We start from the raw sequence: 27438 nt of genomic DNA, 5'->3' as shown, positions 1-27438 counted from the left end.
TTTTGCCTTTTGGAAGTCAGGAAGCAGGAGCAGCACGATGGCCACAAGGAGCTGGGCCCTTTGGGGCACCTGGGGCTCCCTGGGCTCATTCTCTCCTTGTTAGTGCCATACACAGAGTAATCCCTGCTCTCCCAGGGGAGCCATTGGCATGGACAGGAGCACATTGGCTGCTTTTTCATTTATACTGCTGGAAGTGGGGTGACATTTTTATCATTCCCGTTTATCTGGGCTATTCCCGAGGCAGCCGGTTCTTCATAAAGCCACTCGTGGGATAATGGCCCTAAGGGGAATCCACTCCAGGTTAAAGGGGTGATTTGTACAGCAGTAACAGTCCTTGCACAGGCTTTATTTGTTAACTCATCTCTGTCTGCCTTTCCAGGGTCATTCCTTTAAACTGGTGGCTGAGGGTGACAGCGCAGCCAATGGCAATAAGCCCGTGGCCTCCACCCCCGTGCCGGGGTCACCATGGTGAGCAGAGGGAAGGGTCAGAGTGATAGAGGCTGTTCCTCAGTGCCATTCCCTTCCCAAACATTGTGTTAGTGGGAAAGACAAAACTCCCATGGGCTGTCTTTCTGGCTGAAGGCACAGCTGGGTTTGTGCAATCACTTTGGTGGGATGTCTTACCTGTGGTGCACAGGGTGTGTGTCAGATTATTTTCATACTCTGCAGTGGTGGAGCACTTCTCCAGTTTGGACTCTTTTACCCAGACCAGACCATTTTTTAACCGGCTTTATTCCCTACTTTTAATAACAATTAAGCAGCTGAGCGTCTAATTATAAGATTTGTTTCTTCCAGATATTTATGCTTCAGAGACACAAACATTTCCCTCCTATCAGTGTGTGTGTGTAAGCCAGTGTTTGTTAGTTCTCATTGTGATTCAGAAAGCGCCAGCTTGAGATGGAAATTCTGTTTGTTTATTTACATATAAATTTAGGGAAGTACAGCTCCCGGATTTCGAATGTCTATTAAGGATGGTGCAATACTTATTTTCATATTGTCTTGGCTGATTCCAAATGAATGTCAGGACAAAGAGCTGAACTGCTGCCGTGCATCTCTTACCTGGCCAAGGCCTGAGACTGCGCTTGGTCACACCTGTCAGATTTGAAACAGCCCTAAAAAATCAACCTGAAGCTTTGGGGCAGTGATGAGTAGTGGAGGGACCTGTCCAGTTGGGAAGAACTGTCCAGAGCAGGTGGGAGCTGGCTGGGATGCCTTTGGGATACCAAGAGGATGGCCCAGGAATGCTGTGATTGCACCTCCTCGCACCAGCACAGTGGAAAAGGCTCCCACGGCCACCTGCCAGCAGTGAGCAGAGCCCTGGCCTGTGGCATCAAGGTTATGTCCTTGTCCCTGTCCCATGGTTGAGGCTCCTGCCACTGCTGCTCTCAGCCATGGCTTTGGGTCAGGAAACCTCTTTTCCTGGGGCTGCTCTTGCTGTGGGCACACAGTGAGCTTGCTTCTTTCTCCCTTCTGGGATAGGATTTCCCCTACTGCTTCTTGGAGAGGTGGTGTGTGCTCTTTCAACCATTTCTGTGATGCTGTGTTGGTAAGGAGAGAGATGGTGTTGGGGTGAGCTGGCAGGGCACAGGCAGAGGGCAGTCCCGGCGGGTGTCACCAGGCATGGCCATGCAGATGCGATACCCAGCTGGGGGGGAATGTTTTGCTCGTGGGTGTGTCTGACCTGGTCTAAAGCCGGTTTATCTCCTGGCACAGGTGTGTGGTGTGGACTGGAGATGACAGGGTGTTCTTCTTCAACCCCTCCATGCAGCTCTCGGTGTGGGAGAAGCCGCTGGACCTGCGGCACCGCGGGGACATCAACCGGCTGCTCGAGGACCCCCCGCACAAGCGCAAGCTGGAGGCTGCTCCAGGTAACTCATTCCGGGATTATTGGCCTCTAAACTCCCGTGTCCAGGGAAGCCTGGGCGCTGAACGTGCTTGGTGGAGGCTTGGTAGCCATAATCAGAGCGGGTTTCCTTTGGAGATTCAATGTGAAGTATTGCAGGAAAATTGCTGTTTATTGCAGAATCCTTGTTTTCACTGGAATGCTGAGCTGGGGACTGAGTGTTCTCATTACTGGCAGGGAAGGAGCAGGTGGCTCCTTATATGAGATGAATCTTTGAGGTATAAAATACATCTCAGAAGACTCTGTCTGTGTGTTTTATTGCCCTGAGTTCCAAGATGTACGTTAGGAGAGGATTACCAACACATCACTCAGCTCCTGCACTGAGGCAGATACTCCAGAGCTAATGATTATCCAACCGACTTGTAGAGGGGGGAAAATCCCAGGAGGAAATCTCTGAATGCTGAAGGGTTTGGTGGAAAGGCGGGTGCTGCCATCTAACCGTGGCTCTGCCAGGCACCTTCTGATCACCTGGGAGTCCTGAAGGGAGGGTTTTCCCAGCTGGACTTTCCAATCCCATGCTCCAGCTTCTTTCCTGCTCTCCATACCTTATTTGCTCCATCCAGGTGTTGTCATACTGCTGCCAGTCCAGGAGCAGCCCAGTGTGCCAGCCTGTGCTTGCTGTTTCCATGGTGGCTCCATAGCTTGTTCCACCACATTTCTCTCCAAAGATTGCTTCACCAATTTAATGGACTCCCTCTTCCTGGGAGTTGTTCCTTCCCATGGCAGTGGTCCTTTTATTTCCTGAGGCTTCACATTGGCTTTATTGGAAGCAGGGTCCATAAGACCTGCCCTTACTGGGGGGGGGGACACTGAGTCATGGCAGTCACTGGAAAAGCTCCTGGTCTTGATTAGCTGCTTGGAATTCCCTAATGTTCTATGTTTTTTGGGAGAAGGAATAGTCATTATCCCTCAGTTGCTGGTTGTTCTTTAGTGGTGAGACCTAGAAAGATGGAGGGGGGAAAAGTGAGACTTTAGTAATTGTTTTAAAGTGTAGTTTTTATAACTAAAGTAGGGTGGCGCTGCCAGTCTGATGAGGGGACCTGCCTGGTCCCCTCAGCCCAGCAGGGCTGGGTGTTGGCTTTGAACCAGGGCCACAGCTCCCAATTAACCCCTGTGTCTGCAGGGGGTGAAAGGGAGTGATAACCAGGATTTGTGTCAGCAGTATGAGCAGGAAAACAGCCACAAAGGCTGTTTTCTGTTGGTGTGTCCTTATCAACAAAGGGTGTAATTACATTTTTCAATATCAATTTCAATCTGCAGATGCCTGTATATGTATTTATATAAAGTTTTGTATATGACTTGAAGAACTTCAGCAGATACACTTTGGAATTACAGCTAAAATTCATTCTTTAGGAGAAAAAGATAGCATATGCTTTTTATTATTGATTCCTGACAAGGAGGAACAATGGCCAGAGACAAAACTGAGGGTCATTGTTCATGGTCTATATCATCATTCATGGTCTGTAATTAATTAACAGGAGGGTCTGAAGTCATGGTTGGTACATCCCACTTCAAAAGTCTGTTTTTGCTGTGTGATCCATCCTTTTCATTTATTATCTCTATGTCCCACGAAGACTTGACTCATGCACCAGTGTTTTTATGGCCATGATTTTCATTGTTGCTAATTGTCCTAATATTCCTTGATATAATTGGGCCTTACTTGATGCTTGAGCCAGGCTGGTTATAATTAGTATATATTGGCTGCTGAGGTGAAAGGGATTATTTGTTCCCACTTCTCTTACATTGTAATCTGGAGTAAATAAATAACACAAATGAGCTGTGCATTCCCAACAATGGTTCCCAAATTTATTGAGCTGAGTGGCTGCTGCTGAGTTTTAATTAGAGCCTTCAGATCAAAGGCATGGAAAACAAGTTGTCAAGTGAAGTTGTTCACGGGGTGCTCTGGGTTATCTCTGCTGAAAGATCAAGTGCATTTGTAATTTGGGCATAAATGAAAAATTACTCATTTATCAGTTACTCCACCTACCCCAAGTGTTTGTTCTCATGGACGTGGCTCCTCACTGATGGTTCCCATCAGGCCATCCCGTGGGATTGGAGAGGAGGGGCAGCTCCTTCTGTGCCCCAGAGCAAATGGATCTTTTTTTATCTCCTCCTCTTCCTTCAGCTCCTCCTGTGGTTTGTCTGGCTGTTCAGGCTGAGGAAATTTTTTCAGCTAATTAGAAGAAAATGGACATTATAGGATCATGCAATCACAGGATGGCCTGGGTTGGAAGGGGACCTTAAAGCTCATCTCATTCCACCCCCTGCCATGGGCAGGGACACCTTCCACTATCCCAGGTTGCTCCAAGCCCTGTCCAACCTGGCCTTGAATATAGTTGGCAGAATCTACCAGTGATGGTTCCATTTACTCAATTCCAACAAATATTTTGGACCCTTTCACGTTCAGACAAAAATCTGAAGCCTGTCCCTATCACAGAGGAGCTCCTGGGCTGACAGGAAACTCCAAAACTGCAAATCAGAGTTTTGCATGGGAGCAAGGGATTGACAAGGGCCTGGTAAATGCTGGTGTTTCCTCTTTGTGCTGGAAAATGAACCAGAATTCCTGACAAGGCTGGGATTAGCCGAGAGATTTAATTAATCAGCACTAAGCTCAACAGACCAACAGACTGGGGCAGTGCTCGGCTTTGTGAGTCTGTGGAAGGATCCCTGTCAAGGGATGTTCTTCCTCAAAGCTTTACATCAATTACTGCATTTTGTGCTTGGTTGCCTCTTCCCTGCACAGTGGGTTTGCAACTCACAGAGGTCCAGGGGTGTGATGTGATTCAGTGGATTCCTGAGTGAGAGCACAGACACCATTTGTCGTGTTTTCCTGAGTTTTCCATTGCACTGAGGTGTCAGTAATGTATTGCCTGGAATTCTGTCCCATTTGTCCTGGCAGTCAGTCATGTGGCAAAGTGAAAAGGATTTGGTCTGTCCTTGCTCTCTGGGGGGGAACCTGAGGTGTGATAGGAATGGTCAGATGGAATCAAACTCTGAAGCTGGGATGTTTTGTGTCGGAGTTCCTTTACCTGAGGACTCAGTGGTAGCTAAGATTGGGGTTTATTACCCGGTTCACAGATTCTTCATGGTAAAACTTTAAAATGCTACCTCCCTTTCAGAGAGCTGTGAGAGATCTTGTCATAAAATGATTTAAAACGTGAGTTCTTCTTGAAGTATCTGGAGAAATTGACATAATTTGTCATCACCAGGGGGTTTCTCTTGTCCTGTGGAAATGTGGAATGGGAAAGGCTCTGCTGCCTTGGTTGGACTCCCCCCCACTTGTTTTACTAAAAGAACATCCCATCAGGGTTCAGAGTGTGTGACCTTCCCACAACATCCTTGAGCCAGCTCTGGAAGGGCTCCCATGGCAGGTGACAAGTGCAGGAGGGGGATTTTCCTTTTCTTTCATAGAATCACAGAATTACTGAGGTTGGAAAAGCCCTCTGGGACCAGTGAGTCCAACCATTCCCCCAGCACTGCCAAGGCCAGCACTGACCCACGTCCCTAAATTTGGTAGGAACAGGATTGTCCTTGCCCAGTCACCCAGCTCTTCTGGAAAGCACCACCAAATAGTCTCATTTCATATTCTTATCCTCAGAATTCATTAAATTAACACTACTGCTGCCTTTGCAGGATGTCCAGCTCCTGATTAATAGCTCTATAATCTCTCTGTTGTGTTACATTCCACCTTCTGACTTCACAGGTTGGTTTTCCTATTTGTTTGTGTTCTTAATTGGGTTTTAATTCTTCTTTCAAAGAAGAATTTATTGAGAAGAGGTAATTTATGACCTAATAATTTTATGTTTATTTAAAACATTATTCAATTCACTTATGTTGTCATAATGCTAATTTGTTGTCAGGAATGTTGAGATCAATCTCTCCTTATTTTGGAATTCCATCCCTTTCTCCTTATTATCCTTTAGGGTTTTAAATAGAGTGTCCTTTGGCGCCTGTCATGTTTTTCCTCCTCATGGGGTCCCTGCTCCTGATCTTTTCATGCCGCAAAGTCACAGCTGCTCTTTGCTTTTTATTGTTCCTTTGAGCACTGAATTTAAATAGAAATTAACATTTGCTGGAAGAACACAAATAAACATGTAATTTCCTTCAAATAGGGAACCAAACTGAGCTCAGAGCAAGACTCTTAAATTGAAACCAGAAATAAATGACCAAATTTCTGTTTCCTTCACTGGTACAAAGACTGGACCCATTTTCCAGCAGAATTCTCGTAGTTCTATGGGGTTTCAGTGAGCTCAGATCCTACCATTTCAAGTTATTCAAACCTTTCCTCTCCATAACCTCAGTTCAATTTTATATTTGCCTTTAATTTATTTTTTTTTTGTAGTTTTCTAAAGAGCAAGACAAGTTCATTACCAGGCTAATCCAAAAGGGCTGAGGTTGGTGGTTCTGATATTCCCAAGTGAACCCCTTGCAGTCTGATATTTATATTTCTCAGCCAACGTGTTTGGGATGGAAGAGTCGCAGCACAAACCAAGCACTGGATGGTCGTGGCTCCTGGTGCTCTGTCCAGTGGAATTTGGATGAAAACTGCAGCCTATGTGGATGAAAAGAAAATATTTCAGAAGTAAACATGTGCTTTATGAGTGAAAATCCAACCCTCGAGTCCTTCAAGGACGTGTGTCCAGCTCAGTCCAGAGGAGTGATGTTGCCTTGGAGTTATTCCCAACATCAGGAGTGTGGAGGCTGTTGGTGTCTCCACAGCCTTGCCACACTGGTGCTTGTATTCCTGGGAAAGCAGGGGTATATTTCTTTATATAAGACAGAAAAATGGGCTAAGGGGAGATGTTCTGGGGGACTTCCCTCTAGTGAATCCCTCAGGCTGCCAGCACGGAAATGATTTTGCAGGAATGTCTTTGCAGTTGCATTTTTAAGGGAAGGGAGGAGGGAGGATCAGGTGAAACGATAACAAGATTGAAACCAATAGTGTCACGAATGAAAAATGAGTGATTTTGCTGAATGAAAATGATCAGTTTATTGCTCTCCCTTCCCTTTGGATGAAGCAATTCCGGGGATCTGATAAAATATGTAGTATTTTCTTAAAACAACTCTGTGGGGAGTGAAAACCACTAAATACCTGAGCAGCAAAGACAAGGAGTGAAAGGTCAACGGGAGGAACTTGTATTCCCATCTCTCTGGTTCCAATCTAATAATGATTTCTTTCTTTTTAGCAGACAAGTGTGTTAGTTCTTGCCCAGGGGATGAAAACGATGATCTCAACATCAAAACTAAGAGAAATAAGTAAGTTCTGAAGTTTGCTTGTCTGTGTGTAATGGTGGGAAGGGAATGTTTGGTAGGAAGGAGGGCAAAGAAAACACAGTTTTTCTGTGTGGATAACTGCACCACTAAGTTATAGGAGTCATTCTGTGGGTATCCAGTCCTCATCAGACTCCAGGTTGCTCTGCAATCTCTGTTTCCCATGGACATCATCCATTTTTGTCTGAGTAGCTTTTCCTTTGAAATGGTTAAACAAAAGACTGCAAGGATGTTTCAAGTTATTTCAAAGACGTTGGATAAAAGCTTTGTCTTTATTGAAGGGAAACAGAGTTTGTTCCCCTGGTCTTAGGTTTCCAGGCTCAGAAGTAGCCTGAGGTGTTGCTGTTATTGACCTTTATTACCATTTGTGCTTCAAATTCTCATGAAAAAACAATTGAAGAAGCAATTTTGAGACATTCAGGCTTCCAAGATCCATGGCCTGTGTCCTTCTGAGCAGGCAGTCATGGAGTTTGGTGTGCAGATTGTTGTATATTTGCTAAATTAAATTTTTTATTGTCTTTTTTTTGGCATAAGAAAAAAAAAATCAGTGTGATTTACAGCATCATTTTCACTTGTGTGAGGGCTGAAGGACAGAGGAGCTGTCCTGGTGCTTGGCTGGGGGAGCAGTGGGATGTGCTTCCCTCAGTTCTGGCTGGACAAAGCTCTTTGTGTGTAGTAGAAATTGGATTGGGCCTTTCATGGGTGATGTCACCAAATGAAATTTGCTATTTTGATATCACACTCGTTGCCATTCTGTGGAGGGCACCAGTGTGGTCCCTCTCAGCTCACTGGTGATGCAGCACCGTTTTGGGATGAATGTCAAGTGGAATGTAATTGTTTGTAGGAGGATAATGGGCCAGAGCTCAAGTTACACAATGATCAAATTCCTCTGATTGGAAGTAAACCAAATTGTTCTCTTGTTGAAATTTCAAACTGAGTAATATCCTGTAGTGGTGAAAGTTGCATCAGTAGAAAATGCAGTCATGTTTAGTAGGAGGCTAAAAATCAAATCACCTTCCTTGAATTACCCTCACTTGAACCTTGTGATGGTTTAAAGCTTCCTGGTCTTTCCAGAAAGAGCCTGAATTTGTGCTGAACTTAAATTGAGTCATAGAACAGGTTGGGTTGGAAGGGACCTTAAAGCCCACCCAGTCCCACCCCTGCTGTGGGCAGGGACACCTTCCACTCTCCCAGGTTGCTCCCAGCCCCGTCCAACCTGGTCTTGGACACTTCCAGGGATGGGGCAGCCACAGCTTCTCTGGGCAACCTGTGCCAGGGCCTCACCATCCTCACAGCCAACAATTCCTTCCCAGTATCCCATCTAACCTTGCCCTCTGGCACTGGGAAGCCTTTCTCCCTTGTCCTGTTCCTCCAGGACCTTGTCCCAAGTCCGTCTCCAGCTCTCCTGGAGCCCCTTTAGGCTCTAGAAGGGGCTCTAAGGTCTCCCTGGAGCCTTCTCTTCTCCAGGTGAACACCCTCAGCTCTCCTAACCTGTCTCCAGAGCAGAGGGGCTCCAGCCCTTAGAGCATCTCTGTGGTCTCTCTAGAATTGCTCCAGCAGCTCCACATCCTTTTTTTTTTTTTGAGGATCCCGGGTTGGATGCTCCAGGAGGGGATATTTATCCTGTGTGAAACAGCTGATGACACTGGTTATGATGGGCTGCACCTGAGGGGACCATCACTCTCATGGTGCTGTGACTTTACGGTTGAAACTTGAAGATCCTGGAGGTCTTTTCCAACTGTAATGATTCCGTGATTCCATGATAAAATATCCCTCCCAGCAATGAACCCCCCACGGTCTTGCCCCCCTGCTTTATCCAGGGGTATTGTGGACAAAGGCACTCAGACAGTGTGTAGGAAGTGATTTCTCAGGAACACCTATCTATTCCAATCAGATGCAATCCTGGAAAAGGCTGCCAAAATAAACACAGACCCTCTGGCAAGTTTTGTGAACTCAGGGTGTTCCTGGATTACTTCCTTTAGGAATGAGCTCCTGGGGTGCACAGGAACATAAAATAAAGATGAGTATTGACTGTCAAGTTAGAGGCCACAAAAACAGGTGGAAAAAAAATAAACCAAGATGAGTCTTTTCAGTCCTTCAAAGTCTGTGCTCCTTGGCAAGGTTTATTTAAAGCTGTCACTTTGCTGTAGCTGGAATTATCATGTAATGTTTGGCTGCTGAGTCCCTCTGATGTCCCTGATGGACCATCCTTCCACATAAGGAGCTGCCAGAGGTCCCTCACAGGTCCCACAAAGCCCAGGGTTTAATAACCAGCTGCAGGTTGGGGGAACTTCTCATCCATCAGCGTCCGCTCCCGGATCCTCAAGGATGTTCTGGGGAGGATTAAAATCCCCTCCCGGGCTCACAATTGCTGAACTCTTTTCTATCTTGCCTTGTTAAAGAACAGAAGATTCCCAAGCTGCTGGCCTGGAGAGGGCTGGAGTGGAGGAGAGGAATGAGGAGACATCTGCCCCCCAGATCACCCCTCCCCTGGAGGAGAGGATCACCCACTTCCGAGACATGCTGCTGGAGAGGGGGGTAAGGAACTGCTCCATTCCTGACATCCCATCTCTCAGCCAGGGCACCAGCCAGGACGATGCAGAAGTCATTTCATGGCTATGGCTCAGCAGCCAAGTGGAGAATTGGTGAGAGGGAGTTTCTCTCCACGACCCTGTTGGTTTGGGACACTTTCTGTGCCTTTTCTCCCACTGCCAAACGCTGCCATGCAGGACTGAAGCCCTTCCCAAAGAAATTCCTGGAGACAGACCCAGAGATAACCAGGGGCAGCAGCTCTTCCAGCACAGGGCAGTGGCTCAGCAGATCATGGAGGACTGTGGCCATGCACCATCCCAAAGAGCAAATGATGTGTCTTGTACATCACCTGGAAGGCTTGTCCTGGCAAGGGCTTTTGCTTTATTTTATTTTATATTTGCTTTATTTGCTTTATTTTTTGTGATTTATTCATCACCACAAATTCCAGTGATTCCAGCAGAGTTTGGAAGCTAAATTCACTTACTGGCCATCCAAAATAATAGAATCATGGAATCACAGAGTGGTTTGCGTGGGAAGGGACATAAAGCTCATCCAGTCCCACCCCTTCCACTATCCCAGATTGCTCCAAGCCCTGTCCAACATGGCCTTGGACACTTCCAGGGATGGGGCAGCCACAGCTTCTCTGGGCAACCTGTGCCAGGGCCTCACAGGGAAGAATTCCTTCCCAATATCCCATCTAACCCACCCTCTGGCAGTGTAAAGCCATTAATGCTTATCCAGATCCCTAGAAAAGGATGTTCTGGAGATGTTCCAGCTGAGGCTGAGCTGCAGGAACACCGGATGCTCAGGGCTGAACAGGGACAAGGAGGGTTTATAATGAGCAGTGTGTGCAGTTTTCCTCCCTCCCTCTAACCCTCTGCAATCTGTGTTCTCTAAAGATAACTCAATATGTGTTCTATAAAGATAATGTCATTTCTGTAACAAAATAAAACCCAAGGTGTCTGTTGTTAGGCAGTAAAGCCTATAAAATTTATCCTTGGTAATCAGCAGCTTTAAAGGTGCATAATTAGAGCTTCAGCAGCTCAGCAGTAAATTATCTCCACGCCAGCCCTGCTTTATTAATGCATTTTGTTATTTATGCATAAAAATGCAGAAGGGCCATAAATGAACCCTGGTCGAGACTTCTACTGGCACAGTTTAAGTTGGGGGTTAATAAGGCGATATTTGGAAGTATTAGGGATGTTCTAAGGAATAGAATCCTCAAGTGTTTCTGTGTGAGAGCCAGATTTGCTCATAAAACTAAGAAATTTGGGAATTTTTACAGTTTTGCATTGCTATGATTTGAAAATGCGGAGATAAGGGGGGATTTGGCTTTTGCCCTGAGCATTTTTTAAATGTCCAGATGAGCCCTGGGTCAGCACCAGCTGCTTGGCATCACTTCAGACACAGGGAGTGCATTAGTGCTGCTTTAATCTGATTATTTAATGGCCATCTCCTGCCATTTTCTCCTCATGCTGTTGTTTCTCAAGGAGTTACTTGATGGCATTACAAAAGCTGAACCAGATGGAGTTTGCCAGGGTAGTTCTGCATCTTCCTACATAAATTATGTCAACAGAAGAATATTTATTGTAACATTTCAAAAATAGAGGGAATTTTTGGTGCTGCTCCAAGACAAAGGCACTATCTATTCTGAAGTCTGGGGCAAGTTTTTCTGTGTAAAAATATAATCTCTGATACCCTCTTGGAAGTTTAAAAGTTTATGCGAAATCCTGAGAAAACTGAAGCTTCTTTCTGGCTTCCTCCCAGCCCCAGCATCAAAACATCCACGTTCTACAGCATTCCTAGGAAAGCCTTCTCCTTGCTGGGATTCTGGCAGCAAAACAAGGCTTTTCAGAGGGTTCCATGCAGTATTTTTTCCTCAAGATTTTACCTTCCTAATCCTGGGGAGAAAGGTGGGGGGTTTGGGTGTCCTAAACCCCACCTTCCCATCTCAAAGTCTGAGTTTAACTGGCTTTGAGTTCGAAGTGGGTTTTGTGCTGGGAACAAATCCAGTGTCTAAGAGAGTATAAAAGATACCCCCAAAAGGGGATTTCTGCTGCTCAACCTTTTGAAGGGGGAACCCCCAAATCTCAGGGCATGGTGGGCACAGGGAGGGGACCTCAGAAAAGGAGATGTTGGGAGGAGATGGCCTTCCATCCCCAAAAGGAGCTTGAACTTTGAATATTCCAATCTCTGACCACTCTTAAGAGGAAAATAAGTCCGTTTCAACCCACTTTGCTTCATCAAACCTTTCCTGTTTGAGTGTTAATTGCTCTATGTAATTATACTTCACATACTTAGTTTTTTTAGAGAGTTTACTCTGCTTTGTAATTAGATGGAGTGATTAGAATATTTTATGTTCCTCCAGATTGTTCTGTAGCAAATAATTCCCAAAGTCCTGAAATAGTGGAAGGTGTCCCTGCCAATGGCAGTGGGTGGAACTGGATGAGCTTTAAGGTCCCCTCCAACCCAAACCATTCCGTGATTCCACGACTTTGTGAAGATGGAAGAACCTCTGTAGGATGTGATCTCCTCATCTCCTGTAGCTGCAGGGATGTGGTGCTTTGAAGATGTTCACTGGTGGTTCCTCAGTCTGTGCCTCAGTTGGGTCTTAATTTCAGTTTTGGAGTTAAAGCTGAGATAATTCCTTCGGTGGAATTGATTTTTCTGTTCTTCAAGCAGGATCATAAAATGGAATTTTCCTTTCTGCTACAGATTCTTTCCACCAAAAATATGGAAGGAGCATCTCCCAGCTCCTCATTGAGATATCCTAAAGGAAATCAGTGGTGTGGGGGTGACCAGAGCGTTGCCAAAATCATTAAAATTCCCCTTCCAGTCGCTCTGAGATGTCCTCCCGAGGGCTCGTTAGCTCCTCTTTGGCTTTACCTTGGAACATTTGCTTCTTCCACATCCTTATTAAAATTCCTTAGTGCAGCTCTTGGTGTGCTTTGCAGGTTTCAGCATTTTCTACGTGGGAGAAAGAATTACACAAAATAGTGTTTGACCCCCGGTACCTCCTGCTGAACTCAGAGGAGCGAAAGCAGGTGAGTGTTCCCCTGGCCAGGCTCCTGACTGGCCTCAAACATCTCCCAAATTAACCAGGATACCAGAGGAATTACCTTGGGAGGGTAAAAATTGCATAAAATTATTATTTCTTTGTGGAAACTCCTGGTTTAGGCTCAGCTCATTGGGATGTGATGCTCCTCAGGCATAGGTTGGGATTGTCGGGGTGTCCTGTGCAGGGCCAGGAGTTGGACTTGGATGTTCCTTGTGGGTGCTTTCCAACTTAGGATATTCCATGTTTTTAAGTGTTGTCTCCTTGAAGAAGCAAGTGGCACAGAGAGGTCTGAACACAAGACAAGCTCCAGTCTCTTGGGTTGTAGGAACAACTCCTGAGCCTGGGAAACTGGGCTGGAGAGAAGGAAATGGCCATAAGGTAACGTTCCTACCCTGAATTATTTAAATATTGAAGAGAGACTACTTCATTTTTATTATTTAGTACGTTTTCTATGAGTTTGGCAGGATTTACTGCTGGATTTGGAAATAAATGGGCACAGCCCTGTGTTGTGCTGGTGCCTGTTTTACAGTTTTGGGTTTTCCTGGTGATGCAAAGGGATGTGGATGTTTTGCTTCCTTGATAATTTGGGTGTTAATTATCACAAGGGATCCAGAAGTCTTCAGTTTAATCTAAAAAATTTGGGAGAGATGCAAGGATGTTGCAGTGAAGGTGAGGACTTCTGTCCTGTAGTTATTGCTCTTCCTTAGAAGTCTTTTGTCATCCTGGAGAAGGAAGAATTTTGAATATGGAATTGTCCATTTTTTAAGTGAACACGATGAAAAATGGACTTTTTCCTATTCCATATTGTCCCCTGGTTCTCCAGAGAGCTTCCTGTAGATATTTACTGAGGGACTGGGCACATCCATCTTCATTTACTGACTTGGTGACTGTGGCCTCAAGAGCAACTGTTGCAGGCTTTGGGAATGGTGGAAATTCAGTGAGAGGGGAAAAGTGGCTCAAAATGAAAGGGAAGAGGGAGGGAAGGAGAGAATAAGGGAGATAGAAGGTAAAGGGATGAAGGAAGGAAGGAAAGAAAAGCAAAACCAGTGTTACCTGTTAGTTCCATTTTTTCCATCTTTACTCAACTGCATTTAGATTCCTTGGGGTTCTTTTAGTAATTCTTTCATTACCATCTTTTAATAGTTTCTCATTGCTATTCCTTCCCTTTTCCACGTTCCTCCAAAATCCCAGTTGTAGTTTGGTTACTTCAGCTTTCCTGGGATGTGGATTTGCCCCTGAGCATACTCATGGCTGGGGAGGAACTCATGGATTTCATGTCTAATGTGTGTCATTTGTGATGAGAAGGATGGCGACTATGGAAAACTCCGGGAATTTTGAGGAGCAGCTCCTTTTGTTGAACAGCTTAGTGTGTTACAGTGTTTAGAGCATGAAACCAGCCAGGGTTTGGGGATTAAAAATGGGATTAAAGTCGTTGGCAGAATTTTGTAACATAGTGAGCTCCCTAAGTCCTTTTGAAGACATCAAAAGTCCTGATGTTATGTGTCCTGCCACCTGTTTGGCTGCCAAATACTATTAGAGGAAGGTTGTTGCTCATTCCTAAGACGTTAAAGCTTTTGGGTGCGTGGAGGATCAGGTGTAAACTCATGGTGTTTGAAAGATCTTCAGGGTTTTTTCGGGATAACCTACAGAATGTTGCTGTTTGGTATAACAGACATTTTCAGGAATTCCAGCCAGCTGGGAATGAGGCAAGATTCAAACTAAAGGCCTGCAGGCAGTTGGACAGGGGCACAAAACTAGTGCTGGAGGCATGAAAATGCGAGTAAGGCACTGGAGCTGGGAGATTTTGATTTGTGTTGCATTTGATGTTTGGATGGAGATGTTATCTCTCCAAACTGTGCCTTTTCCCAGTTCCTTCCTTTGTGGGAATGCACAGTCAGTGCTGCAGGAACCCCAAGCAGATAAGAACTGCAGTCCCTGGGATTGGCAGCTCTTGGGCCAGGCCCCAGCAGCACAAAGGCTTTGTTCATAACTCTGTGTCTTATTCCCTTTCTTGGCAAGATCTTTGAGCAGTTTGTCAAGACCCGGATCAGAGAGGAGTACAAAGAGAAGAAAAACAAACTGTTGTTGGCCAAAGAAGAATTTAAAAAGCTTCTGGAAGAATCCAAGTTGTCACCAAGGTGGGCATTGCCTTTGGAGGGCTTGGGGAGATAAGATTTCTCATTTAGGCTGAGCTTATCAGCCCAGAGTGCTGGAACACTGAGCTTAACTCTTCATAACAAGCTCTTCCAATGCTGTGCTGATGTTTCTTTCCTAATATTTTACTATATTTCCTCAAAGTATTGGGAGAGGAAACGTTCCCTCTCTCCCCCTCTCATTCAGAATGTGTAATATTTTGCATAACATATTTATTTTATATTTATATGTATGCTGTGGTTGTAGAACCCACACACATACATATTAATCACATAAAATCAGTCCCTGAATGTTAAATCTCATTTATATTACACATACAGGTGGAATTAGTCATAAATTCTATTTAGGTTTGGTTTTTGATGGAAGAGAAATATAATGTAACAAATTTGCTGTTAATGCCATGCCATTAAATTAGTACAAACTGTCCCTACCTATGGCAGGGGGTTGGAACAAGATGATCTCTAAGGTCTCTCCCAACCCAAACCATTCTTTAATTCTGTTATTAACTTAGAATAAAGTGCCCCATGTGTAATTAATTTTTTTACCTTGTTTTTCGAGTGATGGTCCAAACCTAGCAAATGTATAGCAAACACAGTGCTTAGGGCAGTGCTTTTTATGTGTAAATTACATGAAAATAAGTGTTTATATCTCATAAATATATAGTTGGAAGCAAAAAATTATTGTTTTCTCTACTAAAATAGGCAGGTAATTAATTACACAGCAAAACCTGCCAAGACATGTAGATACAAACAGCATGTGGGGCTGGATGGAGATAATAATAATAATTAATATTATTATAAGAAGGATTTTGGAACAAAACTGGGAATATTCTGGGGGTAATGTAGCACTTAAAAGCTGGTTCCGGCAATGATACTTCCAGCCTGCAAGGGAAAAACTGTCCTGGCCGACAGGACAGGGAACATTTAACCTGTGAATAGTTTTGACACAGCAGGGAGGACGCTTGTTTGCCTCCAGTAGTCTCTGGCTTGGATTAGGTACACAGCGAGATAAATAAATCACAACTCTTTCCTATAAAATGAAAACATCATGCTGGGAGTGCAGCCTGAAAGGAAAATAAGGGAGAAAATGCTGCTAGGAGAGTGTAATGTAAAACATCCAGGAGTTAAAATAAAAAATCCCTTGTCACTGGTTTGTGAATGACGCGTTAGAGATTCAGCAATGCCCGTAGTGCCAACTATCACCCCATTTTTCCATAAAAAATGAACCTTAGCCGCTGCAGGGAGGTCTGTGTGTCCAAAGGTCGAGTGGTTCTGGCATTGTCCTGCTTTCCTTCACCATCACACTCCTGTCAAATATTCCCAGAACACCCCTCGTTCTTGGTGTCTGTGTGACAAACTGAGATCCAGGTCGAAGAGCCTGAGAGTGGCTTGGCCAAGTCCTGGCTCTAAAACCTCTCTGTTTCCTGCAGGACAACATTTAAGGAATTCGCGGAGAAACACGGCCGAGACCAGCGGTTCCGCCTTGTCCAGAAGAAGAAGGACCAGGAGCATTTTTTCAATCAGTTCATACTTATTCTCAAAAAGAGGGACAAAGAAAACAGGATAAGGCTACGGAAAATGAGATAAGAACTCCTGAAACTGGCAATAAAGACACGAGGGAGCCCAGGCTGTGACCGCAGGGAGGAACTTGAAGGAGAAGGAGGTCAGGGTTCAGTGTTCAACAGCACGACAATGAGTGGGTTTCCCAGGGAAAAAACTTGCTCTAAATAGAGTTTCTTGACCATCTCTGGGATTTGTGAAGGCTGTTCTGCAGGAATCTGAAGGATATTTTGTTCTCAAAGAATTAATGTTTCATATTGAAGCTCTCTTTTGTACAACATCCAGAGTTTGATGCATTTCTAATTGCCATGATATGTCAATCCCTTAATTGTTTTAATTATGCAAATTACTTGTAATATACACAAATTATGAATCCAGTGCAGGTTTATAATTAAGCAGAAGCAGATGCCATCCATAACCATCTCAAGGTATTTTCATCATTAGGGGAATTATCTCAAGCAACCTTTTGGCAACTTTCTGCATTCCCAGTGTGTGGAGGTCTGGTGGTCACAGGAATCCATTCCCCACTGCTCATACGTCTCTGTCCAGTCCTCTGAGTAGTAGTAATCAGATATTAATTGTTAATATTGGTGAAGAGTGTGAAAATCTTGGCATATGTCCCATAGGAAAACTCTCTCAGAACTTCCCACCCCCTGTGACCGGTGCTCCGGGCGGGCGAGAGCGACACTTCTCCCTCAACGTCCCCAAAACCAAGTTTTGTAAAGCCATCCCCGTCTGGGTTCTGTTACTGTCTGTGAAAAGTCTGCATGAGATTTTTCTCATCATATTTGTATAAATAAATATTTAACTTTTTTAATTAATATGTATGTTAAGCCAATTTTTAGGGGGTTTAAGTTTCCGGACTGTTTGAATAGTTCCTTTGCCAGAGCTCAAGGAATGTTTGGTGGGGTTGCTGGAGCTGTGCAGGGCCAGAAACTGGACTGGATGATCCTTGTGGGTCCCTTCCAAATCAGGATATTCTGTGTTTCTGTGAAATTATGAGTAAAATCTTGTGGTTTTCACTGGAGAGATGGAAAACCAGAGGAGTGGGAGGAGCCCCACTCAGGGTTCGTGTGCAAATTCCACTGGGATCCATCAGAGTTCTGAGGATACTGGGAGCAAAAGAGTCACTCTGGCCACACAGATAGGATTCATGGCTGGATTAAACCAGCACAGCCCTGCTGGACATCAGGGTATCTCTGCCTTTGTGCTAGTTCAAAGACACTCTCTCTGTGATCATCACTTTCTTCTCAGTTGACCTAATTTTTAAGGCATTACTCCTCAGATCCATAGATTTTTGCTTGCTTGGAATGAGGGGGATGTTTTCTCCAGCTAACAGGAATTATTCTTTATGTGTGTGCTACATATTTTTATAATTAAGGAGATAAAGGGTATTTGCTAATGCCTTGGAAAACTAACTCTGAATAATTCAAAGACTGCCAGGACAAGGGGGAATGGCTTCCCACTGCCAGGGGGCAGAGTTAGGTGGGATATTGGGAAAAAATGTTTGTCCAGGTCCTGATTTCCTCGCTTCCTGTTGGAGTCTCCCATTGCTCTGTGTCTTCCTGTGCTTGCTCCATAATTTCCCATCTGCGATGGATCTTCTGGATGTTCTTCTGCCCAGATAAGTGCCTTGGAGGAGGGTTGGATATCTTCTCTTTTTCAGTTTTGGAGTCAGAAAAGTTTGGCGCATTTAGTGGTTTTCATGGTCTCCAGTTCAACCAACAGCCCGGAAACCCCCCCAGGACACGTAGAGCAGATTTATTTATAGTTGGTTGGATCCTTGGGAAGAAGAATGAACAGGAGTTGAGCAGAGGGTACATTTCCAGAGGGAGCTCTGCTTTTGCCTCCCCTATGAACAGGACACTAGAAATTAAGGATGTTGTAATTCAAACTAAATTGAGGTGGAAGGGGCTGCCAGAGGCTGGAGCTCGTTGCATTTTGGCTTCGCATGCCAATAAAATCCAAATAATCACTTTGTTTGAGTAAGTCTGTTTGAAGAGCAATTTGTGTGTTTGCATCCTTAGCAGGATTATATTTGGCTGAAAACAAGATATAGAGGAGGAAAAATCAAAGGTGAAAATGCTTTTTTCTTTAGAAAAAGTGCAAAATACTCAGTAAATAAATTCTGATCAATGTGGGCAATATGAAGATACACAAAGGATGGTTGTTGGGAGGTTTGGATGAGTTTTTTCTCTGTTTTTTTTGGCTTCCTAACAAGGCTACAGATTTTGGGGTGAATGTTTGGCGATTCAGCAACAGTTAAAGCCATTTTGTTTCTCTCCTAAATAGTTTGTGACTCTGCTATTTCTTAACTTCTCCATATTTTGATTTCTCGGCTTGGGTTTACTTTGGTAAATATTCCTTTCATCCCATTCCCCTGGGAGCAGGTTTTTGTATTGCTGTGATCATTGTTGGGAGAGCTCATCTCGAGCCTAAATGAAGAGAAGTCAGAGCAATGAAAACAAATGATGGCAACGTTCCCAGGAGTCTCGGAATTGACTTTTCTGGATTCACAACGAGATGCTTTGGGTTTGCTTCTGTGAGCAATTCAACTTGATTTATCCCTCCAAGCACCAATGAAATCTCTATATATTGTATTTCTCCAGTCCTGGTGGAGACACCCAGTATTGGTGCCTCTCCACTTGCTTTTCCTGATGAATTCACTCCTGGCAGGTTTGCTTGGGTTGTAACCTGAGAGGTTTTCATGGTTTTCTTCCATCTCCTTGTCTTGAGGTGGTGGTTTTTAAAGCCTTTTGGAAGGAAAACAGTGCAGCAACTGGAAATGCAGAAATATTGGTTTCTCTTGGACAGGGAACTGAGTTTCACCCCTTTCAGCAGAGGGAGATCAGGAGGTGACTTGGAGTAATTTGCTATGGAAGAGTTTGTCAGAAGTTCCTCTAAGAGGGTGAACTGGGCACTCGGTGTAGCCCTAGGAATGCTTTAGAGTTTGTCAAAATTGCTGTAAATTGGACTTTATTTTCCTCAGGCATCCTGTACTGGGTATGAGGGGGGAGCTCACAACTCATTCCTGATCCACTGTATTTCCATACCAGGTTTAGCTTTGGGTAGAAAAGTGAAGGATATTTTTTGTTGGTTTTTATAAACCACAGTCAGAGAGCTGGTCCTGTCCTCTCATCTTCACTGCAGACCACTAAGCATCCCCTTCTCTTCTGGTAACAGAATTGCATAACTTGCCAATGTTTAACTCAGAGTGATTTTCAATATAAATATCACAAAGTCTTCTGCTGATTATTTTTGAGTTACCATCTGGTAAAAATAAAGGCACTGATAAAAAAAGGGCAAAAAAATCTTTGCCAAATCCCTAAACACTCTCTGAACACCTCCCCTTCTTTCTGAGCTTGTTATTTACCTGGAGAGAAACAAAAATCCTGTTCTTGGAAGTTCTTGTTCATGCCTGAGATGCAAATTTCAGGCAGGTTTTCAATGGAATTGGAGTCTCCAGTTCCACTGCACATACAAGTTTCTGAGCTGTAAGGACTGGTCTAAGCCTTTCTAAATTAATTTTTCCACATTTACCTGTTGGAATAGATTTTGCTTTGGCCATCATTGGGGTTGAACCAATGAAACCACTTTGGGGTTAACCAGACAAAATACCCAGAGCAGTTGTGGCTGCCCCATCCCTGGAAGTGTCCAAGGCCAGGTTGGAGCAACATGGTCTAGTGGAAGGTGTCTCTGCCCATGGAGGAGCTTTAAGGTCCCTTCCAACCAAACCAGTCTGGGATTCTTAAATCAGGCTTTACCCAATGAAACAAAATGTCATTTTAATACACTTCCCCTTTTTTTTCCTACTTTGAAGAGAAAACCTTTCCCTGGAATCACAGGAAAGCAGTTCTTCTGTTTGGAACAGAAGCTGAAAAACAAGAATATATTTAACTTTAAAGAGCATTTTTAATAAAGACCTTCTCCATCTGAGGAGGCTGTGATTGTAAGCACGGGAGGCTGAGACTTTCAAGGCTCGTGTTTTGTTTGTATTAAAAATAATTTTTCCCTCAGATGTGATGTTTTTCCTCCTAAAAGAATAAAATATTGATTTAATAATTCAAACCCAGTCAACTGGAGGTTGATCTGTCTGGATCTTCCACACAGATCTTACAAATTGCCACTGTATGTTTTTATTTTAAAAAAAAAGCTGCTCATGTGTTCTCAAAAAATATCCAGAGTTGTTGTGATGTTCCAAAACCAGGGGAAATCATCTTCCCTGCAACACCTGATGGGGATTTCAGAGTGAGGAGAGCTCAGGGTGGGGGAACAGGGACAAAGACATGGAGGGAGCTGTGCCAAAACTTGTCCATGGTTAAAGGAAATACGTCTGGGTGTTTTGGTGGTGGAGTCCCATCCCTGGAGGGGTTTAAAAGCCATGTGCATGTGGCACTTGGGGACATGGGTCAGTGGTGGCCTTGACAGTGCTGGGAATGGTGGTACTTGTTCTCAGAGGACTTTTCCAGCCTCGGGTATCTGTGACTCCATGATTCTAAGCAGACCTCGCTCTCAGCCCTGACAATCTCCATGTGCTGTTCTGGCCTCAAAGCAGTTGTTTAAAAGGGATGCTGTAACTTTTTTCCCTTGGGATAATTCCCATCCCAAGACCTCCAGGATGTGCTGGTTCAGGGCTGTAGGTGAGGGGGAGCTGCTCTGCACTTGCCTTTGTTTTCCTCAGGGATCTTCTCCAAGGCATTTCAGGTGGATTTCAAAGCCTCCTAGTGTTGTTCCTACATCTGTTTTACAGCAGAACATTCATTTAATTGTGAGCAGGAAAGTGCTAAAAGAAAAAGGGAAAGTGAGCCCCTGCAGAAGCCTCTTGATCCTGTGGATTTTCCAGGTCTCCCAGTGGATACCAGAACCATGCAGTGAAAAAGGAATTTTCTGGGGATCTGCTTTATCCAGGAGCATGGCCCCAGCTCTTCCCAAAGGTACCATTTGCTCCCACAGCTCTCTGAGCCTGCTCCTAAGGCAGTCCAGTGTGGAATATTGCCATTAAAAGAAGGGATTGCACTTTGCAGCAGGGCTGTGTGTCCCCCCATGCTCATCATGGGGGTCCTCTACACTGTGAATGGAGAGTTATGTGTTTGTTTTTCTCCTAAATGAAGGTTGGGAAGTGAAAAGGCAACATTTTCCTCTCAGTTTTGCTGCTCTCTTTAAGTATTCCACACTTGTCCTCTGCCAGGAGAAAAGTTTTGCCACGGGGGAGATCCTGGGGAAAAGCAAAACAAAAAAAGCTGTGAGGTTGTTTACTTTATTACCTTGGGAATTATGACACAAATTATGCAGCATGCAAAGAGAATATTGAAACGAGTTCAGGAGGGGGATTGGTGGGTTTCCATCCCAGCTCCAACTCACCCACCCCTGTGCTGGATACGAAGAGCCACCACAAACCTGGTTCATTCTCAGGGGCAGGATCCTCCCAGAACTGGTCTCACATCCCTCAGGGCTTTGGGCAGGAATTCTCTCTGCAGGAAAAACATGTGTTTCTAGCTCTGTGTCCATATTTCCAGCTGCCTTTAATCCTGGTTGTTGGGCTGGCACTGTGAGAAGGAAGGAGTTTATTTCCCCTGGCAGAGTTTCTGCTCTTTCTTGGGCTGTGTAAGTAGCTTGTGATTGTCTTTCCACGATAAACCTTCGTGGTGATAAACCCTTTGTGTTCCCCAGCTGAAGTTTGGTAGTGTTTTCTTTAATATACTTATTTTGAAGCAGCAGACAGGATGATGAGCGTTCCTGCACTGGGCTGTCTGAAGCACTCAGGGAGACAAGGCATTGTATTCCCGATCCCACCTCTTTTCTCCCAGTGCCTCTTTGATGTTTATTTAGCAGTCTTGCTCCCAGCAATGGGACAAATGGGCAAAAATCAATGTATTCCTTGACTGGAGCATGCTGTGGGATCAACCCTAGTGCAGATGGGGATTGAGGGCTCCTATATGAGCATCCCAAGGGCTGCCAGGGGAACCTGCTCCATGAAGCTGATTTCAGTCCAAGGGAATCAGAAACATTGCTTTTCAGTCCAGGCAGCTCCAGTCTGATTCCCAATTAAATAAAAAGACAGCCAAGTAAAACAAAACAAACTGGAGAACCCATCCTGGATGATGCCCTTGATAATTCCAATCACAGAGATGCAAACCTGTGGTGAAGCTGATGGTTGGGTGGCTTGTAGTAACTCAGCTCCCTCTGACAGTAATGACAGAAGCAGATGGTTTTGCACATGGGTTTTATTTCTATAAACAAACATTTATTCAGCCTGCTATGCTAAATATATATATTTTATTGAATGGTCTTTGCTGCTGCTGTGAGTAACAGTAATTATCCCATCCATGTGTTGGGTTTACAGCCAGAGTCTGGCATCTACTTTACAGCAAATGAATATGTGACAGATATATCATAGAAATATATGAATATAGTGACATCACTCCAAAATTTAAAAAATAATAATGAATTGAGCCACCTTTAGTTGATGCTCCACAGCCAGAATAATTTCCAAAGCAGCCTCATGTGTCTCCTGTGCTGCTGAGGGTTGAATCAATGAAATATGAAACAGCTCCACTTCTTCCTTGGACTTCTCACATGACTCTTTTAATGAGAAAATAGACAGTATGCCTTCACACTGCATCTTCCCAGCATTCCATGGAAATGTTTTGGTTAAAGAAGATGCTCTTCTCTTCCATGGAGACAGAAACTCAGCTAATGAGGGGTTGGGAGAGGAGAAGGGACTTGACTGTGCTGAGCCTGAGGGACAGGGAGATGCTAGTGGTGGGGCCTCAACAGCACTGAAAAACAAGGAAAAGGTCATGGAGGATTGTGGGTCCCCCAACCACCCACTCAAGGTGTGAGGGCATGGCCCTGGCTTTGCTGCTCCCCACAGCAGACAGGAACATGGAGCAGGGAGTGGCACCACCTGAGCTACGTCTTTGCAAAGGCAGTGGCTGGAGGCATTTCAAACTCATTAAGAAATAACCCCTTTCCCCACACAGATGCTTTTCCCTCTCTGGTGGCTGTGGATCAGTTTGCCAGAGTTTGGAGGTGCTGGATGTGCTGCCTGTTGAGCCCTTGGGAGCAAAGACTACCTTTTTTTTTTTTTTTTTTTTTTGTACCCACTGGGCTGCACACCAATATTTTGCCCAGAAACACTTGAATTTCCCAAGTTTTACTCTGGGCAGACTTTCTTTTTTTTTTAAGCAAATTATCTCATGAACCAGCACATCCAGTGACAGGACCCAGAGAGCAGCTGCAGCTGTGTCAGGGCAGGTTTAGGTTGGATTTGAGGGTGGTTGGGCACTGAACAGGCTCCCCAGGGCAGTGGGAACAGCCCTAAGGCTGACAGAGCCCAAGGAGCATTTGGACCATGTTCTCAGGGACAGAGTGGGATTGTTGGGGTGTTCTTAGCAGGGCCAGGAGTTGGACTGGATGGTGGATCCCTTCCAACTCAGGAGGTTCTTTGATTCTGTGATCATTTGGTAGCACCACTAACAGAGCCCATAACACTGAGCACAGCCCCAGGTGAGGAGCTGGCCGTGCCCTACCCACTGAATTGCATATTCCATGTGAACCTGGGTGCTGGCAGGGGTGGCAGGCAGGGCTCCAGCATGTGCCCTCCCCCCTGAGCTGGTTTATCTCCCCACAGCAGGCAGCAGCAGAGTTACAAGCCCTTGCTGATGGAGAAAGCCCATGCTGGGCTCTGCTGGCCCAGCTGCTGTGAGGGAACAGCTCCAGCCACAAGTCAACATTCCCATCCTCAGGAACAGCAGATTTGAAACCACCCTGCTCAGGCTGATCCCCTGCTGGGCCCAGGCTGATGTAAAAGCACTTTGCAATCCACCTGCAACACATTAGCTCTGGTACAGCCCTCTCAGAGCAGAGCACTGGGAATGAATGCTGACAAATTGGAAATCATTCCGTGTTATGGGCACCAGCAGGAAAAATGATATTGCCTCTACCACCTCCTCTGCTCCCTCTCCACTCTCAGCGCTCTGGGGCTTGCAGCAGGAAAAATAGCAGGAACACAGGGCAGGGGCAGAGTCCCCAGCCCTGGAGGGGTTTAAAATATGTGGAAGTGGCACTTGGAGGATGGGGGTTAGTGGTGGCCTTGCAGTGCTGGGGAATGGTTGGACTGGACGGGCTCAGATGGCTTTTCCCAATGATTCTGTGATCCCTGCTGCTCTGAACCCACTGCAGGCACTGGCTGGGCAGTTTTACCTTTCAGTCCCCTGTGCCCCCGCTGCCCCAAACACCAGATACCCCCAGTAAATGTGTCATTCAGTTTAAACTCTGGAGCTGAATTTTTGATGGGTGTGGGAACAGCTGTTGCTGGAGGCTGGGGGGGCCTGTTCTCACTGCACTAAGGCACCTGGTTGCTGTGCCACGATCCATCCCAAGCTCCCATTGTTCCACAGCTCAGATGAAACTCATCACCACACAGGGAATGTGACAGCACTGAACAGCAAATAACAGGGAGAGGGGAAACAGCCCCGAGTGTCTGTGGTCCAGCCCTTTGCACAAATCCTGCTGGGATGGGATTATCCTCGACTCGACCTTCCTGATCCTTTGTATGCTGTTCCTAATCCTTTGTATGCTGTCAGCAGACGTCCTTCCAAGCTCCATCTCCTGTTTTTCACTCTAATTCCTGAACTCGATTATCTGCTCTCCCCTGTGTTTAAGCCAGTTTTGGTTCATTTGCTTCACACTTATCTTTTTCAAAAACTGCCTGTGTTTACACTTTAACTCGTTTAACTTTTGTTTTTCTGCCTCTCGCCACAATTATGTTATAACTGATAATTTATGCTTGGGGGATCAGAAAAGGGTTATTTTGTTCCAGACCTGCCTGGCTATTTAGCAAAGCCACCTCCTACCAACCTGGGCTGCACCACTGGAACAGCTCCTGCAGAGCCGCCTGGACACACCTGCTCAGGTGAGACCCCACCTGCAGAGCAGCCTCCAGCCCTGGGGCCCAGCACAGGGAGGACCTGGAGCTGCTGGACCGAGTCCAGAGGAGGCACTGGGATGATCAGAGGGGTGGAGCAGCTCTGCTGGGAGGAAAGGCTGAGAGAGCTGGGATGGAGAGAGACCATTTACAATGTGGCTTGGAGCACTTGGGATAGTGGAAGGAGTCCCTGGCCATGGCAGGGGGTGGACTGGATGAGCTTTAAGGTCCCTTCCAACCCCAATCATTCTGGGATTCTGCCCCATGTTTGCCCAGTGGTGCAGCCACCATGAGCAGAGAATGGTCTTGAGCCATTTCACAGATAACACTCACTGCCAGGGGAACTGTGGGAAATCCCCATAAAACAGGGACAAAAAAACAGGTGACTGATTTACTGTAAATATAAATTTCTCATCTCCCAGATTCATTAGGCAGCCCAGTGTCCTTATCCACATGGATAATCAACATTTTCAACAGCTCCTTGTTCCCTTCATCTCCTGATAGAAAGGGAAGCATTCAATTAGCAAACAGAGGCTTTAAAAGGGTGATTAACCAGAGCTCAGGAAATAATAAACCCATTTAATTAGCAAGGTCTTTCTAAACTTGCTATTTAAGCTACCTTTGCTCTTTGAGAGCAGGAGAGCTCCAGCCAAATGTGTCTCCTCATTTTGTTAATCAGGCTTGTGTTTCCCATATGCACATCTGGGACCTTCCAAAGTTGTCCTCTGGGACATCTACAGTCACTGGTGGGGTTTTGGCTGCCTGCCTTGGAAATGGTTAAGTGACAAACCAGATGATGCTGGAGAAGGACATTGGAGGTATAAGGCAAATTAAATTTTGCCTTTAGACTCCTTTCCTGCAGTGCTTCCAGAGCTGTTTTTCCCTGGCTGCTGCTGGGAGGGTGAGCACACAGCTGCTGCCACAGCCCTGTCCTACAAAACTGACACCTCATTTATCCCAGACAAGGAATCGCTGCTGTCACAGCCAATTAAGCAGGAGGTGAAGTGGGGGGTGATGGAGATGGGCTGCTCCCCACAGCAGGTGCCTCTGCTTCTCTTTACACTCCCTCAGGATGGGAATGTGCCAGATCCCAGGAAAACCCCACCTGGTTTTGAGGTGCTGCTTCTCATTTTGGTTGGACTGTGATTTCCAGTTGGAAATTGCAGTTTCCTTGTGCCTGACGCAGTGAAGGGCTGAGCCAAGACTCTTCTCTTTGTGCAGCCCTTGCCTGTCACCTTCCCTCATCTCCCTGAGTTACTATTTTTCCTTCTTTCTATCCCACCACAAGTAGAAAGTCTCCTTGGCACAGGTTTCCCATCTTGCTGTGGAGGTTGGTGCCCCAAACTCCTGCCATGCCCCGTGGGATAAGAACCCCCATGGGCCAGGCAAAAAGTGTTTTCCAACTCTGGGTTTTAGATTTGCCTCCCTCTCCTCTAATGCCCGTTTTTATTGTCATTGTGCCACTTGGAGAAGCAAAAATCTCCCTCACCCTCCGCATCGCTCCTGTCCAAGCTGCTCCTTCCCAGCTGAGCTGGATCCCTGGAGCCTTTTACTCCAGTGAGAGTTCTGTCAGATTGATTCTTCCATCCCTCTGCAACACCTGGAAGTGTGAAGCTCTTTTTCCTGCATCCCTCCTCCATAAGCCTTTGCCCAAAATCTTGCTGTTCCTCCTAAAATGCTCTTACTTTGCCTTTAGCACCGATGATGTCCCAGCCAGAGGCACGTCCTGGTCCTACCCAGTGACACCACTGTTCCCTCCCCTTGGCTTTGAGGATCCAGGTGCCCAACTTCCCTCTTTTTCTCTTGGTCAACTTGGCTGCAATAATTTAACAACCACCAAACCTGACATTTGAGGCCTCATTGTTGTGGTTAAACAGGAGGGTGAAGAAGGATGAGGCAAAGGAGCTCTGCTCCCACCAAACCCTCCCCTGGGCCACCAGATTTTAAGGAGCTGCACCAAAGCCAAGCCTGAAGTCAGCCAGCTCCAGGTGGGGATGAAAGGAGTATTTAAAACCTAAATTTTACCTGGTGG

At 45.5% G+C, this 27438-nt stretch overlaps 1 protein-coding gene across 1 annotated transcript in view; it reads left to right on the top strand.

Moving 5' to 3' along the window:
* The window catches only part of TCERG1L (transcription elongation regulator 1 like), a 58142-nt gene extending 40844 nt beyond the window's left edge, over positions 1-17298 (top strand). Inside the window, 7 exon segments of the mRNA XM_050337528.1 lie at positions 380-468; positions 1714-1868; positions 7090-7159; positions 9577-9712; positions 12661-12750; positions 14784-14902; positions 16348-17298. Of these exon segments, the coding sequence (XP_050193485.1) occupies positions 380-468; positions 1714-1868; positions 7090-7159; positions 9577-9712; positions 12661-12750; positions 14784-14902; positions 16348-16504 (816 nt within the window). The 3' untranslated portion in view covers positions 16505-17298.
* Positions 17299-27438: the final 10140 nt, after the last annotated feature.

Source organism: Myiozetetes cayanensis, unplaced genomic scaffold (assembly GCF_022539395.1).
Source record: "Myiozetetes cayanensis isolate MyiCay16 unplaced genomic scaffold, myiCay2020 scf10, whole genome shotgun sequence".
NCBI classification, from domain to species: Eukaryota; Metazoa; Chordata; class Aves; order Passeriformes; family Tyrannidae; genus Myiozetetes; species Myiozetetes cayanensis.
Note: the sequence above shows the minus strand (reverse complement) of the source record. Positions and strands in the feature narration are given on the sequence as shown.